At 37.5% G+C, this 17,736-nt stretch overlaps 1 protein-coding gene across 9 annotated transcripts in view; it reads right to left on the reverse strand.

Moving 5' to 3' along the window:
* NAV3 (neuron navigator 3) overlaps positions 1 to 17,736 on the reverse strand; it is a 271,226-nt gene that overhangs the window by 190,639 nt on the left and 62,851 nt on the right. For all 9 annotated transcript variants that reach the window (XM_068669117.1, XM_068669119.1, XM_068669118.1 and 6 more), the window contains exon 2: positions 239 to 356. In XM_068669117.1, coding sequence (XP_068525218.1) covers positions 239 to 356 — 118 coding nt within the window. The remainder of the gene's footprint in view (positions 1 to 238; positions 357 to 17,736) is intronic.

The following is a 17,736-nucleotide window of genomic DNA, read 5'->3' on the forward strand; positions in this document are numbered from 1 at the left end:
TGTGTAAGATACAGTTCTGGCCATTTAAAGTATGGTTAAACAGCCACTTCCAAACATGCTCACATAAACATATTTTTTAATTAAGACAAGGATGAACCACACAAATATCAGAGACATATGGACCCAGTCAAATTGTATTATTCAGGGTTCATCTTATTGTTAAATACATTCAACTTGAATTATATATTCCCCCATGCATAGAGTCAGCTCTCAGTGCTTCTCTGAACCCTGAGCTTACCGATGATCTGGATGATTTCTGCTAGCAGAACTCCATCTGCAATGTCCTGTTGCAAATCCTTGATCAACCGCTTGTGGCCAGATTTTGCTAGGTAGTGGTTAGCCCAGTCAGTGTAAATCTGCAGAGCAGAGGGGAGGGCAGGAGGGAGAGAGGGGAGCGGGAAAGAAGACAATAAAAATTCTTAAAACAAATGTTGGCTTGCACACAAGAACTATTCTGGATCACATTCCAATTTAAGAAGCCAGCACCAAAGGAAACAATTTTAACGTTATTTAAAAAAAAAAAAAAAAACAGCCATGCCCCTCCCCCTGCATTTTCTGTTTTATTTTAACATCAAATGATTCACTCTGTTTCATGAGGGTTCAAGCTTGCTGTGACCAAGCAAAATTCCCCTTATGACTGTAAAGGAAACTCCTGCCATAAATCAGTCACGTCTGCTCCAATTCCACCTCCCACCGTGTTCCTACCTACACGCACGCCCCTCCACGCGCTCTACACGCGGAGGCTGCCTAAGAGAAAGTGAGAGCAGAAACGTGCGCCTATGTTTTGGTGGGAGTTCATTGGTTTGTCTCTCATGATCCTGCCTGTGACAGTGCCTCTACGACACTTTCTGCAGTAGTCACACTCTTCTGCTCTGTACGGTTCATTTGTTCCCTTGCCCATGGTTCAGTGTGTCGCAGTGTGCACGGAGACTGAAAGCAACAACTGTCCAGGAGCCTTATTAGAGAGTATATTCTGGCAATATGCTGCGTCCTTTCTTTGCGAAAACAGGAGGGGGGAATGGTGAGACCAAGTAGCACAAAAGCCTTTGCAACAGACAGCACAAAAAACAGCACTCATTGACAGAAATTTAGAAAGTACCATCTGAACTACACCAACCAAAGCAAAGGGGAAAGAGGTTGAAAGCAGAACAAGAGTTAAGAATGGAGATATCTATGTGCCCAAGGAGCATGTTTGCTAACAGAGGAGGGGTGTGCACAACAGGAACCACGGTCACATAGAGTAAGAAGGAGAGGCAGGGACACCATCCCATGTGCACTGCAGGAACAGTGCTCACCAGGAGGTGCTCACACCATCCCTCAATGTTTCCCAGCAGGCAGGGGCGGTGTGGACTAGTGAAACTTCACCCAGTTTTCACACAGTGTCAGGGCATCAGTGCAGCAAGGGGTGACTGCTATCAGTGAGGTGCCTGTGGTCCCTCTCCCTATCCCCCAAGAAAGGACTTGCACAGACCATCCTGCTATCCTTGCATGTGACCACTGAAAGAAAGCATATATGCATGGCAGCATTGCTGTGTAAGTAAATGTAATATCCATACTACACTCTATGCTGAGATTATGTTTGAAATTGTTGAAACTGCACCTCTTCCATAAGAACAATATGAGGTCACTTTATAAACATCCTTTTACTTAACCTCACAGACCCTCGGGAGGAAGGGATCAGAATCCCATTTTGTGAACAGTAAAAACAGAGGCCAAAGCCATTAACTACTTGCTTAGTTCAACAAGGAAATCTGTGGCAGGACTGCGATGGGAAAGTGGATGAAATTCCCAGTCCCAAATCTTACCCAGAGAACCAACATCCACTTTCCAGCCAGTGAAAGTATCACTGCTCGGTCCATGTTCATATCAGAAGGACTCGTTTGCCACGAGTCCCTTTGTCACAGGTTTTCTTCAGTAAAATTCATAGGGAATTGCAACTGGTTTGGTCTTTCCTATTTCTTCACAAATTCCTGTAGGTAGATCACCAACTGTTTTGCCACAGCTTTCTTGACAGTTTTAGGACTTTAAATAACTCCATAGTATTAAACTGGAAGAGGATTCATGTCTCCCATAGCCAAAGGATTCTGCTGCTAGATGGGGATGTAAACTGCCCTATGCAGCTAGAAGTCTTCTTTGGTCATCTCTGTTTTCACTGACTGAAACTGAAACATGAAAGACTCCAGTAAAATGTTTTTCAAAAACCATTGCAGCTAAGAAAGTGTTTCTTCAGTGTTTATAAATAAATATAAGGAATGCTACTGTGAATCTCTAAAGATGGTATTAACAAATTTAGAACAATATGAATTCAAGAGGATAAAAGGCACATACCACACCCATAGCATCATGTATTCCTTACTACTAGTGTTTCAACTTCAGTCATTCTTCTAAAATAAAGTCTCATGAGAATTCTCTGAACTACCATAAGCTGAACTATTTTCTGTACTCCATTGAAACTGACCCACTGGAACATACAGAATTTAATACCCACTGATATTATTTTGGGCTAGTTTTGTACTACAAATAAAAATACCAAGCATTTCCTTTTTCATTTGTCACACCCACACATAATCTGGTGTACCAATCCTAATTTTGACTACAATTTGAACTATCCTCTCACTAAGCAGCCAGGGAAATTTCATTCTAGCAGCTGTTGTGCAAGTATCTAATACTCAAAGAATGGACTTCACCCACCCACCCTTCATATATTTCTTTTTTCGTATATTTAAAAGTGGAAAGTATAAAGAATGTAAATACCAGAGATTAAAGTTAAATGTCATAGATAAGGGTGGTGTGTACACAAAAGTTGATAATCTACATCACATCAGTGGACACAAGAAATTATTGATGGCCTGTACTTTGACAGTTAAGGAATGATGAAAAAAAAAGAGTGGGAGGAAGCAGTGGTAAAAGAGTTTTTCTTCCACTTCAAGCGTATTTTAAAAGAAAAATAAAATGTGAAGAGTTGTTCACAGAGACCATAGAGCAAACCAATACCCAGTTGGCAGGGGAATGTCATGTTTAATTTCCTCTCTTTCCATAGGGTCACCACTTGCTTCAGTTTGCCCCCTTCCCCATAGGACACCCTTTTCATTCATCTCATTTTTCCAGGGACCCAACTGCTCAGGAGTCAGTTGCAAAAAATGAGAAGCATGTAGACAGACACATGAAATTATAAGAATGTATGCACACCACTATATTTTTTTTACATGAAATACTCTGGTGCAAATACCATGGGAAATAGAGAACCGCCTTCACAGTTTTTAAGTATCAATGTAACTGTAATTTTATCTTAAACTCCTCAAGACAACAAAAAGCTCCAGTGTCATGACTGACATTATTCACTTTGCCAAGAGAAGTCACACAGACCACAAGATAAAAAAACAGTAACTTCATGCAACGGTTTGCTTTGTATTAGCGCTCCCCTGTTATTGGGTGCTGAGCACCTTTAAGGAAGAGCTGTGCATGATCCTTTTCCAGAACTAGCAATATATCATTACGTCTTGCACTAATTGTTCAGTAACATTTCCCCAAAATATTATTTTATTTTATTTTATTTTATTTTATTTTATTTTATTTTATTTTATTTTATTTTATTTTATTTTATTTTATTTTATTTTATTTTATTTTATTCTATCCTATTCTATCCTATTCTATTCTATTCTATTTATTTTATTTTATTTATTATTCAGAGCTGTTCCAGAGAAGGCACACAGGAGGGTAAGTTGTTGCAACACTTCCTCCCCGATTCATTGCTTGGCCCAGTGTCCCTGCCTTACAGCTACAGGCTGGGATGGGCTGATGGCTTACTCATTTCCTCCCCAAACTTCCTCCCCTACCACCACGCTTCACAGACACATCCAACTGGGGAGTATTTGACTTCAGTGCTAGGTTCCAGCCACTGGTGACACACAGGAGAGTTGCCGTTATCTGCAATGCAGAGGACTAGTCTCAAAGTTGTGATAACAGAAGAGAGATGATTCTGAGTTTGTGTGGTCCAAGCTGCATCCTGGTATTGGATGATTTAACCACTTGCAACACAAAGCAGAATTCAGTGGGGCAATCTGAGCTTGGGCACAGCCTGCTCGTGTTAACAATGGTTTCCCCTAGCATTCCTCAACTGCATGTCATGCTAACCTTTCAGAAAGTACAGAAAATAAACTCCAATACCCAAATATAGTTATGAACTTCACCTCGATACTTCATACGCTGCTGTAAGGAACACAGGAGAGCTACTTGGCAGGATCAATAATAAAACAAAACACTTGATGATACATTAGTTTAATCTAGTGGGAAAGAGTGGGGAAAGTTACTGACTTTCTTAGAAGATTCTTTAATCATAAAACAGACAATTATACACCAGGCAGAACTACAATGAATCCTCTTGAAAATTAATACAGAAATGTTACCACCCACAATCAATGTTAAGAAGGAAATGTCAAATGGATTTCATACAGTCTGCCTAACACAATAATAATGCATGACACTTGTAAGCATCTTCCACAAATTCATCTCAACATGCTTTCCAGACAAAAATGAGATCACCCCTATTATTTAAGATTCCCTAGACTTTCTGTAAGATGTGGGGAAACTGAAACTGAGTTATAAAGGCTTTCTTGGTGGATTTCTCTTTTATGTCTTTCATTTTATTATTATTTATTTATTGAACGTGGCTTGCTCAAGAGCAAGCAGAGCTGGGAATACAACCCAGATATTCTGAGTTGCAATAATTTCTTATTATATATATATTATTTATTTATCAAGCTCTTTTATAAATAGGCATGGTGCAAAAATGTATATTTCAAGAATCAGGATCCTTCTGCATATTTTTATTTGCTTGCTACAGACTCTAGAATTTCAGATCTGAGAATGGTTTCCTGTTGCTATCAAGAAGACAGCTTTCCATACTTAGTGTGCTCCACTGTCATGCAATTATGTGCCACTGCTGCTGGGAAGAACAGTTGCAGCCAGCTGAGTTATGCCAAGACCTTATGACAGATTTCCATGCCATTTAGAAGGATAGGTTATGTTTGAAGCAATATTTAAATATTTGTCCACTATATGAAAAAGTTTCCTTCCTAGATATCTAGGCATCAATGGAGAGTATCCATTTCTCAGCATTTGTCCTTTAAAATGATGTAGAAGACAACTGTATCCTCATTCATTAGTAAAAAAAGAATTGAAATGCTGTCCATTGACGCTTTCTTCTGTGCACATTATCAGCCTTATGTCTCTGTCATCTGGAAGGGATGTTTTTTAAGAACTCCATTGCCCAAATGGATGCCTTTGGCATCAGCAAGCTTCCCACAGTTTGTCATTTTTTATTCCTTTATCTTGTAGCAAACAAGAACTGGAGAAACGGAAGGAAAAGTTAGCTATTACAAAGAATGTTGCTAGCTGCTGCAGAATACCTGGGTTGCAACGGTTCATAGCAATGTACAATGCTACTTCTTAACACAGCAGGATTCTGCCTTTTATTCTGTTCTCAGATTATATACATATGTTTGATAATCTGTAAAATCTCTAAAAAAATAAAAATAAAAATAAAAATCTGAATAAGATAAGAATTTAAGCAGTCAACCAAAGTAGAAATATGGTATTGTTAACTTAATAAATGTATTATGTGAATTACAAGTGTATCTATTCTGCTTAAAATGTGGTCATCAGAGACAACTGATTGTTGATTGCACTTAGAGCTTTTCACCCACAGACACTTGTTGAAGTCATGCTTGTACAAGAAGAGATTGATGCCTTGTTTTTGCTCTTCTCCAGTATGCTATGAAATGGGCTGCAAAAGCTGTATATTTATTTCCTGGGCTGTTTTCCAGTGTGTGGCCTAAACTGGATGTTGAATACCCAACAGGGCCTACATAACAGTCCCAGAGTCCCTGATGAAGGGGACTTGCCAGGGTAGAGGGCATGACCACAACTCTACTTAGAACTATTCTTGGCCAATAAATTGTGGGTAACAAAACATGTGTTGGAGTGTCCCCAAAGCTGCTTGCATTTATAAAGAGAAGCTGGGCAATGCACTGACTAGTGTTAGAAGAGGGTGAGGAAAACTTTGCAGAGATGCCTTCATTTCATCTCTTCACTAAGGAAAACTTAACTGGAAAGCTGAATCTGAGCTTTAAAATGTTTTCTTACTGAAGGTTATTTCCCTGGGCTGCAAAAGATTGATCTATTAGTTTCATTCCTGCTATTAACAAGGGAAAGGGCTAACTTTGCAAACAATGGCACACAATTAGACTGCCATAAGAGACAGATCAAGCATCTGATTTATGTCAGGATTTAACTTACTATAGAAGACACATTCCAACTCATGTGCTTCAAAGTAAAACTGGGAGGCTGGGGGTGGCACTTTCTGTAACATTGAGCAAATTACATGACAAGGAAAAATATTTACACAATTAAAAATATATGGACAGAAAATATAACTAGAATGACTTAGTTTATAGGCAAGGTGGAAGACAATGCACTTCATTTAACAGAATGAAATGAGTATTAAATGACATTCCAGAAACCCTGTTTCTGAATCCCAGTGAGCAAATGAGAACAATTACAATTTAAGGAATAGAAACCATTTAGAGCAATACATAGAAATTAACTAAAATGCCAGAATCCCTATAGTACAATTCTATGTTGCAAATAGCATCGTATATCCAGTAATCTTCATATAAAAATACAATTAAATGAAATAAAACTTTGCTAATACCAGCAAAGAAAATGAACAGCATATCGTTCAACAATCACTGGCAATCTTTAGATATTTATTCAGCTACTGTGAGGCCATTTTATATTTCTAAGTTTCACTTAGAGTTTGTGATCTAATCACCCAAATGACATTTGCACTGATTACTGTTGTCTCTTTCCTCACATTTCTACCAACTCAGAATTACTCCGAATTAATATGTCTTTGAGGCCAATATTCACCAGTGACATTAAGGCAAGGCTTGTGATGTGTCTGTGCCAGGTGAAAGGTAACAGTGTAGGTCCCTTTGAGTGTGTATTTGTGTGTCTGTGTGCATAAATTTTGCTAAGTGATTTGTATATTGCAAATTAAACAAAATCTATCTCTTTAGAATGAAATAATTTGCTCACCCTTCGAAAAGAATCATACCAATTTGCTTTATAGTTTAGACACATTGTCTAGTTTACTAGCTTATTGCAGCTACTCGTCAGCAATAGCAATGTGCAATAGCAATGAAGTGCCACAGGAAGGAGCCAGATACTCACAGCTGTAGAGGCCCCAGCCAGACGGCTGGGTCTCTGCAGGCATGTGCTGTGGTGAGGAGAGACTTGTTAAGAGAGCAACACCACCACAGTTATTAATATTGGCCTCGAGCTTCCTGAATTAACAGGAGATGATGCTAAGTGCCATGCAGAGCAAGCCTCCAAAACAGCCAATCCTGTGATTAGTACTCCATTTACTTACCTGTAGCCCTTACTTAGCTATATTTTTAAAGTTTAAAGTACATTTTGGCATCATTTTAGTGAAAGTACAACAAAATACAGGACCTGTTATTCAATAGTGCTTTTACATAATACATTGATACAAACTAGTATCTCAGTTAATTTTATTAAAGAGAAGAAGACCAGGATTCCCTACTGGGCCTAAGTATTAGGCCTAGAGACAACACTAAGAAAGTGAGTGTGTCTTAGCATGTCAGTTCAGATACGGAGTGTGCTTCTAAAGGAAATGACTTGCCACTTCTTTTGCTCTCTCAGAGCACTCTCAAAGCACATGAGCAAGGTCCCCTAACCTTGAAACAAAAAAATGAGGTGCACTTCAAGAGCATGCTGGATGCACTCCATTCACTAGCCAGCATTCAGTCCATGTAACAAAACGCCTTCCAACCTCAAATGTGTACCTTGGAGATGCTAGCTTCTTAGAACCAAAGTGTTTTTCCCTCAAGCCAACCCTTCTTGACATATGTGTGTCCCAGAAGGGATGGGGAAGAGGGAGGATGTGATGGAAAACGGAGCTGACTGTCCAGTGTAGTGGGACATACAATGAGATGCTTCTGGAAGATGTTGTAATGCTGTAGAAGCAACAAATACAAGAGGAGGAAATATTTTGGTTTTGATAGTGGTGAAGTGTGAAGACACTATTTTGACCAAAAAGGACATTGCCTTCTCAAATATAAATAAATGAAATCAAACTCCTTTCTCCTGTATATGCACATGCACTTGAAGAGAGAGAAAGAAAAAAAAAATAAATAAAAAATAAAAATAAAATTAAAAAAAAGCACGCCTTATTTCTACTTTTCTGGCTATCCAAGCTAGCAATAATGGCTCTCTGCACCAGAAGACTCATTCTATTGCTGAGTGGGATACTGTTTTTAATAAGCTTGCATCAAACTTGTGTCTGATACATATCTTGTCAGTTCTAGGATAGTTTCATGGCTGGTCCTACACTCACTAAACAAAAGCACAGTAAGAAAAGTTAAGTTTTCTGTAAAGGCAAAAATGAACTGAATTGGCATAGGCTTCCATTGTGGCTCACCAATATCAAGACAACAGAGAAGAGCAGAGAAAAATACTCAGACCTACCTGAAAATCACAAAGTAATTTGCAAATAAAAACATCCTTGCTCTTCCCTATTCAAAAACAATAAGCCACCAGAGCATTCCCAGGGGGAGGGGGCACCTGCCCGAGAGAAGCAGCAGCAGGGCTCCTCACATGGAGCTGAAGAGATTCCACAGTGAAACTCCTCCAGATTTTCCATCAAAGCTCATTTTAAGGATTTATAACTTGGATGGAGACATCCTTTCCACGCTGCGATTTGGCATTAAAGAACTTGGCCCAAGGATCAAAATAACCCTCTTTTCCAGCACTTCTTTTTAAGTGTGGGAAGGCAAATTTCTGATATATAAAAATGCAAAAATATGAAGAAATACTTTTGCTCTTTTGTTGCAAGAAAACAGTGGCAAGTAAGACTGCAACTAATTTTAAATATAATGTCTCCATCCAGCTTGTATTTTTTGAGGCTTAGAAAGTAATTTGAATTGTTTGGTTTTCTCTCATGTGGAAGAATGATTTTGCAAATCAAAATAAACAAAATAAATTCTGCTTTCCAAGCTGCATATTTCATAACAAGACACTTTAACTTCTGCTTAACTTTTCTTTGGTCTTTGACTGTTGCTTCTCACTAACTCCATAATTTTAATATCAATTAAATTTAATATCAAATGTATTATACACATTTAGCACAGTTATCAGATGCTAAAGGTAACAAAACGTTACTATCATCTAAATATGTCAATGGCTTCAGGCGTAAGTGGTCTGGGCCTCTTCTCACTGTCATTCAGTTCTGTTGAAATAGGTCTTTCTGGTGGATGTGTGAGTTGTAATGATCAGTATGCAAGCACTTTGCCTTTTACTGCCTTGCTGAAACTTAGAGAAATGAAAGTATTAATACACAAATGACAGACTACGTGCATATTTCTTCAATTTAAGCAATATAAATCAGTGTTTTATGATTTGAAAGACTAAGGATGCAGCTCAATACAATAGGAATACCTCCACAGTATTTATTTCCCTTTAATCACTTTTGAAAGCATTGCCCAAAATAAAGGTCTGCCCATTCTGATGATAATAATATTTAAATTAGCAATCATCCAGCACAATATGTTTTAGGTATGAAGTAAATTCTGCCAGACAATAATCTTAAATAACAAAGGGAATATAATAATATTATCATAAATTTTACAATAGAAGGCTTTTCATCCTAAGTTGGATTCAACATTATATTCTTCGTCATTTATTTCCAAAAGCCCTGGGTCATATATAGCTTTTGTAACACAACAAGATCTTGCAGAATCATCCTATGGAAAGTAAAAGAGTCTAGGCTCCTAATCAAAACACTGTGAACCCGCTTGTTTTCTTTTATAAAAGGGGAGATTTGCCTAAACACTTTTAGTGAGAATTTTGGCTGCACATCACATGGAAAAAGGCAGTATCTCAAGAAGTGATATCTCTATGGCCTTGTACCTGTTCTTCCTCTATGTTCTACCTGAAATCTCCCATAGAAATCTTCCAACATATACCCACTTTTTGGTGTTCTGCTACACACCATATAGGATTACACTGCCCCCCAAAGCAACATCAACAATTCATGATTCAAAAGATTTTCACCTGCTATTTACTTCTGAAAAAAATGAAAAAAAAAAAATCCCTCTTAGCTCAGTATGAAATTAATCCCTCTTAGCTCAGTATTAAAATAGCAACTTCAGGATACATATATTTATATACATATTTAAAAAATACAAAATAAATCTAGCAACAGATAAATGCACCACTTAAATTAAAGCATTTTTTTAAATGAATAAACTAGCACATTCATATGCTGAATATTACTACTCTGATATATAATTCTGGACACCAAGGAGGTTTCAATAATGGATAATAGTTAAAACGAATAATGATGTGAAGTTTATATGTAACACCTTCTGTCATATTTCAAAGCCATTTATGAAGGATCAAAGCTTAGATATTATGTAAAGATCCACCCTTGCAGAAATGAACACCCAAGTTATTTAATGAGGCTTTGAGGTAGGGAAGGTTTATAGTTATCTGGACAACTCTAGGTAAGCAATGGACACTATTGCTTCAAACTAATATCCAAACTATGATATCTGTATTATTCCTTCTACAAATAAAATACTTTGTTTGTTTGTTTGTTTGTTTGTTTCTTAATGTTACATCTCATTGATATGATGTGAATTTCAAGGCACAAAGAGAAATGACCAGAGGGTGTGAGACTGAAGCTGAAAAATACTTCCAGATCTGGATGTATTTACAAACTGAACGGCAGGATTTTTAGGACTTGTTTTTGCTGACTCCAGGTACACAAGTGTCATATAACTGAATGCAAATCAGATGGTCTATTAGTCTATCACATCTTAAGGATGGCAAGAGGCTATTACGTGAAGAAAACAAGGGTCTTGAGAGAGCTATCTGAAATTGAAGCCCAGCAATTACCTGACATATTTCTTTTTTTTTTTTCTTTTACTATAGGCACCGCCTGATATGTAAGTACAAATTTTAGTTATCTCTACATTTATTTTTATTTTATTTTATTTTATTTTATTTTATTTTATTTTATTTTATTTTATTTTATTTTATTTTATTTATTTTATTTTATTTTATTTTCAACTTCAAAGCCAAGCCAATTTTTCCTATACCACAAAATAGCCGGTATTTTTGAGTTTGAGGTCTGTTCTCCACATCCTCGTGACTGGCCTTACACAGGACACTACCATCATCCTCAAGGGACTTTGCTCCACATCTGCAACTCTTCACTCACTGTCCCATGTTTCTCTTTAAAATATACACTCAAGTGATACCCTTGACTCTTGGATAACAGACTAGAAATTAAGGATAGGGATTGACTGGCTCACTTTAAAGGGTCACTGCCTTTAAATTTAATTAAATCCATAACTTCTACCTCCCACACAATGGTACCCTGGGACTAAAGGCTTCTGTAAGGGATTAGGGAAGGGATATTCACATTGCAGCCACACCACTATGCAGAAAATAATTCACGATTTGGGAAGCTGTGAGCAGGAAGCAGAGGATGAAGAAGAAAGGAACTCTATGAAAACACAAACAAATAACTCTGCTGGCTAGAGATTACAGCATTCATTTTGGAGAAAAGAGATTGTGCTCCAGCCTTTCCTTACAAGACCCCTTCTGTATTTTGTCTCACTAATGTGAGAAACAGAAATGATCCTTGGTGAAAGGAGCATCAGGTCTTCTCCCAAAGGACTGCCTAAACTAGTAGCCTACCATCTTTTGTCCCTTCCCAAGAAATGCTGAGTATTTTTCTTGGACGTAATAGTGCAGGATGGCACTATCAGCACCAATAGCTCCCAAGGTAGCTCTGTCTGTGAGGAGGCTGGCACTGCAGGAGAGCCTACACAGCTGCACAGGGCATGCAGAGTATCACTTTGAGGACTTCTGTGGACTCTGCATTTAGTCTACTGGTAGATAAGCAAAACTGATTTTGCTGACTTTGCCATTAACCTTCCAACACCCTAATAAATTAATATAAAAATAATTTAATCATGCTTGCTTCCTTTTTTTTTTTTTTTTTGAGTGTGTGTATTTTTTTATTATTATTTTTTAAAAATAAACAGTTACTGTCAATGAACAATGAATATTTAATTGTGGCACACTGTCCTTTTTTTTTGGCCAACCGTAACCATTTGTTACAGTAGGCAGGTGCTTATTTCACCTGCCCTTTAAATAAACCTTGCTGGTAAGGTGCTTGACTCTGTCAAGCCAACGCAGGTTGTGAGAATTCTCAGAAGTACAATTTCAAGTCTGTACAGATCTTTAATGTAAAAACCTGGGATGTCTATGGATGGACTATGAGTGTTGCCAAAATAGGCAGCTGCTGAGTGGGAGTTTTGAGAATGAGAATGATGGATGTAGGCACCTAAAATGCAAGTGAGGTGGGTCATAGGAACATAAATTTTTTGGAGGAGGTGGGGAGATCTCATATTTCAGGAATTACTGTGCAAAGGACACCCTTTGTTAGAAGTTCAACTGTTTACTACATTATTTAATGCATAAAATAAGTATGGAACTGAATAGTCTTTAAAACAAAATTTTCCTTCTATTCTCACAGTTGTTCTTGAAAACCACTGGTAACAAAAATGTATCTTGTTTACCATGACCCACTGAATGTCTCTCATTTCTGATGCAAATATGGAAATATAAGGAGAAATGCTTTGAAGGAACTTCCTGAAAACTATTTAGAACTCTAATGTATTTTTTATTATTTCATTTGTATTATTATTATTTATTTATTTTATTTTACAAATTTGTACACTTGGGAACCACACATTAGAGAGGAGAGTGAACTTTGAATTTATTATAAACTGATGTACGTCTTGAGTTGTGCAGTCCCACAGAAAGATTTCTCAAACATTACACCAGATGGCTTTGCTCTCAGCTTCCTTAGGCAGGTTCATGTTACTTCACTATCAGCAATAAAATCCCATACTTATATTACAGTTTCATTTTATGTTACTGTCATAATCTTGTTACAGGTTACAATGGTATTGATATTATCTGTCTAATAATTATTCCTGAGTCACAGCAGTAAAACTCTTAAGTCTCAAGCTCTGATCTAGAATCTGCTGAAGCACTTAAGTTTCATCTATGTCTCTGACTGAAAAAGATGTTCCAAACACTAAAAGAAGAATTAAAGTGGGCAAATTGCTTCTCTAGTCTGTGGTTTTATAGTAAACCAATCCCAACTCAGCTAGAGAGATTTAAGTGAGTCTCTCCCAAAATATTATGTTTCTCTGTATTGTATAGATGAAGGTACTGCATTTCTTCAACTGGGTTACATCCACAGAAGTATTTTCTTAAAAACAGCTATTTATACAAGACTGCAGGACTATGTGACTTTGCTACAAGTCAAACAGTAAGTAAAACAAACTTGCAGGATTTGGATCCCCAAGTAACACTGTAAAATGTCTGAAAATACTGCAGTAAGATACAGAGTATAGTATATGGATAGTAAAGGGTCTTGTCATGTAAGCCATTATAAGATATTATGTCCTAAAAATGGTAATTAAAATGTTCACAATCATACTTAGTGATACAACACAGTCCTGTAAACAATTATCTTAAGAACAGGATATTTCAATTAATTATGGTATCATACTTCAAATTCCAATCACACTAGAACCACAATGATAGAGGGGACATGACAATACTGCACAATCAACTTTGCAATGAAGTTCAATCAAAAAACTGTCTGCAGAATAAAAAGCTCCTCCAAATTTATCTGATATGAAGCAAAGGACACATTTCATCATGACAGCATACACATACAACTGCATGTTGTCAACTTGATGAAAGCCAAAATTGAGAAAATTTCTTAAATTCACAGATAGGTTGCTTTTCATCTGATCGTTTTAAGTGTGTATACTGCAATCATTGCATACACACTATATAAACAGAGTTCATAATGAATCTAACAGCAGAATGAATAGCAATCCCATGTGCAGGGAAATAACAACAATCAGAGAAGGTGTGATGCTGGAGCACAATTCATAGAGTTGTGCAAGTTCTTTGTTGTGTGCACAGCTAACCTATTGCTGCTAGGCATGAAAGAAGCTGTGCTGGAATCTCTCTGCATGTTGGTGGGTGACATTCAGGCAGGACTTTGTTGATATTTGGTTCTCTGCTGTACAGGATAAGCAGGGTGATCTTTTTGCTGAGAAGTTAAATTTAAAAAAAATAATAATACAAAATGTGAAACACTTGACCAAACTTGGAAAAGTATGGTGGCATTCATCAGAATCATTTAAGGATATATATACGTATATTTTTATGTTCAATTACTTTTCACCAAAACCAGAGCATGGATTTTGCTGGTCAAGCCCTGCCACAGATGCATCCTGAAGACACCTCTGCAACTCCTATGCTGTGCCCTTCACAGGAACATGCAGTGCCAGCATCTGAGACTAGTTATGCCCTGCCCAGTTTCTTACATGTTTTATTAAACTGACTGGGCCATCTGAGTTTGGTACAAGCAAGTGTTTTATGTGGAAAGCTGTCAGAATCTAAGCTGCAGGGAAGCCCAAATACTTCTAAACAAACATCATGTATGAGTTCACTCAAAGTCAGGAGGCAGAACAAAGGCTTAGAGAAACAAACAGTTTTCTTTCTCCCATTGCCTAAGTTGTAAATGTTCCTTTAAAGCATTAATGAAGCTATTTTGGGCTCTTCTCTGTTCCTGGATGGAAGGTGCTGGCTCTTTGAATGAGTTTGCATGGCCAATTTGTGACCATGAAGTGGTCACATGGCCCATGAGGAACAATGCAGCCTAGCCTGCTCTGAACCTGCCCACTTGCTCCTCATGAGGGGAACAAGCTGTTAAACCCCAAAGTGGTCCAGGGGGAACCTGGGGCTGCAGGGCTTCGACATTCACCTCTCCTCAGAGGTACTTTCAAGCAAACAGACTGGAAATGCTCTGTCCATTTGAGCACCACATCAAAAAAGCCTCAGCAACCTTTCAAAAATGGTAGTTACCCTCATTGTGTTCTTCTGTATCCACGAGCTTTTACTAATTCTTCTCCTTTCTAATACCATCATCCTCAAGCTTTAGGATACCCCTTGATCTTACTGTCTTCATTCACCTTTGGGAAGAATAAACTGTCTTCCTCCTGGAGAGAACCAAGTTAGAGAGAAAGTATTTCCTAATAAATATTTCTCCTGCTTTATATTTCCTAGTAATTATTTCTCCTGTTTTTGCATAAAAAACTATTTTTGCTATCACTTCACCATTATCACTTGGTTCCTTTAATGTGTTCATGTAATCTGAGGGACAAATATTTTAAAAGTCCCCTTTTTAAATAGAAAGTTTTATAGTCATAAAACTATCTGGCAGTAGATATACCTGCTCACAGTAAAAGCTATAAACTGCACATAGGTATAGAAAGCACCTAAGAGATAAGAAAAAAGCAAGCAAACAAACAAAAGGCAACACTTCTCATTATACTCTTGCATGATGAGAAATTTCAGGAGCTGTGGCATTGCAGTGAGGACAGCACTTGTATTTGGTCTTACCTTTAACCTGAACTAAGAAAAACAAAACCAAAACGAAACCAAAACAACAACAACAACAACAAAAAACACTGCTGATCTCAAAACATCTTCCTGTAGAACTGTTCTATCATTTACATAGTAATGTAATAAACATTTTGTTCAGCTACTTCTCACAGATGCCTTAAAAAGCAGTTCACTGCTTCATGTAGGACTGATGTATGAAGTACAGTAAATCTGAACACAAACAGGGAGTATTTTATATAGCCTTATATGCATATTTATAAATGTACAGTTATTGAATATCAAGAAAGAAAATAATTAGGAAAGAAGATCCTTGAATCAAAAATCCTTGTATCAAAGGTTTCCTCAATGTTTTTTTGTTTGTTTGTTTTTTTTTCCCTTATGAAAGTTGGATGTGTATCATTTCAGATATAACTGAATTATGATATAAGGTATATCTCTAAGAGATGGCTAAGCATATGGTTTTGCATGAAGCAAAGACTGCAAGGCCTCTCAGAAATTCAAATAATTTTGGCAGAATGACTTCGTTAGAATTGTTTTCATTGAGATGGACAAAGAGAAACTAAAAAGAGATGACTAAAAGAAGCAGAAACAAAACCAAGGAACAACCAAAAAAAAAAAAAAACACACAAAAAAAAAAAAAAACCAAGAACAACAACAACAAAAAAATCAAAAACAAAAATAGCAGAATAACCTGAATAACAGCAATGTGCAGAAAAATAGAATAAACACACAGAGATATGGGCAAGGACATTGCTCTGGATTATTAGTTTTTCCCTTGTAAGATAGTAGAGTTTCTCATGTTCATGTAAGATAGAAAATAGCATTAAAATTTCCACTTCTATTTTTTTTTTTGTTTGTTTCCTTCTGCTAGGAATAACATACTAGGATCCGAACTCTTTACTAGCCGTTCAAGTCAAACATGTACATGGGTTTTGACCTCCTCTCACTTGTACCACAAGAAATCAGAAATAGCTCCGATGAAGACAACATATAAACAGAAGGATTTTGGCAGGGAAAGAGCCAGGGCCTGGAGCTAGACAAACAAAGAAACAAACAAACCATACCTTTGTATGTGCCAAACAAACCTTTGGCACTGTTACACAAATGGAAGTGTTCATCACAGCTTATTGTAAGCTTATGGTACTAATGATGTTATGTTTTGTTAATGATGTTATGGTACGATCTGATGATGTCTTGTTTACAGGTGCTTAAAAACGTTATTTGTTTCCACATTGGATCTATTTCTTCCTTAATGCTATTCGGAACTTTGTGCTGCCCTAATCCTTGTTGATATGGAGTTAGGTGGAATTCCTTAACATGTTTATCTTGGTCAGGCATCACCATCAGTTCAAGGCAGGCAAAGCCCAGCACCCCAGAAGTGCAGTAAGAGCTGGAGCAGGGCAGGGGAGCTCTGGAGGTGGCACTGAAGCCACAGGGTGACTCAGGGTGGTCACTGGAGCTGCAGGGACCATGGTGGGGAAGTAAGGTCACTTCCCAGCCCCACTTCATGCAAGACACTCATCCTGGAGCTTAATGACAAAGGAGATAAAGGTGAGCAACAGCAACGGGTCTTCTCACAGAAAGAGAACTCTGGAAAAGCAGGGCTACATCCAGCAGCAGCACATATTCCTAGCTCAGTCTTCTTATACCCTTCACTGCTCCCATACCTGGGTAACTCAGATCAATCAGTATATCAACTACGTGCAATGGAATATGTCAAAGGATATCCAAAATGGAGGCATCTAGCCTGAGGTGTGCATCTAGGCTCCATGAGCAGGCAAGGCACAGAGATCAGGACATTGTAGGCATTTTAATTCATTGTATTAGGATACAAGCAGAACTAATTAATCTCTGAAGATGTCTTTCAGTAACCAGAAAAGCAATGTAGAAAACTAACTTAAATTAAATTTCTACTTTTTGCATGACTAAAGTTAGTGACTCTGTGGTTATATATATACAAGCTGGTCACGCATCCAAATAAGTGTATCAACCCTTAGTAGGAACTGAAGGCTAAGAATAACAGGAAAAAGTTGTTGAGAATAGGATTTCATACCGTGGCAAGTGCTCTGTTTTGGGGCTTATCACACTGAAGGAGGCGGTATGATGATTAATGAAGTGGTAAAACATACCTATCTAACTACATGT

The sequence above is a fragment of the Anas acuta genome, chromosome 1 (assembly GCF_963932015.1).
Source record: "Anas acuta chromosome 1, bAnaAcu1.1, whole genome shotgun sequence".
Lineage (NCBI taxonomy): Eukaryota > Metazoa > Chordata > Aves > Anseriformes > Anatidae > Anas > Anas acuta.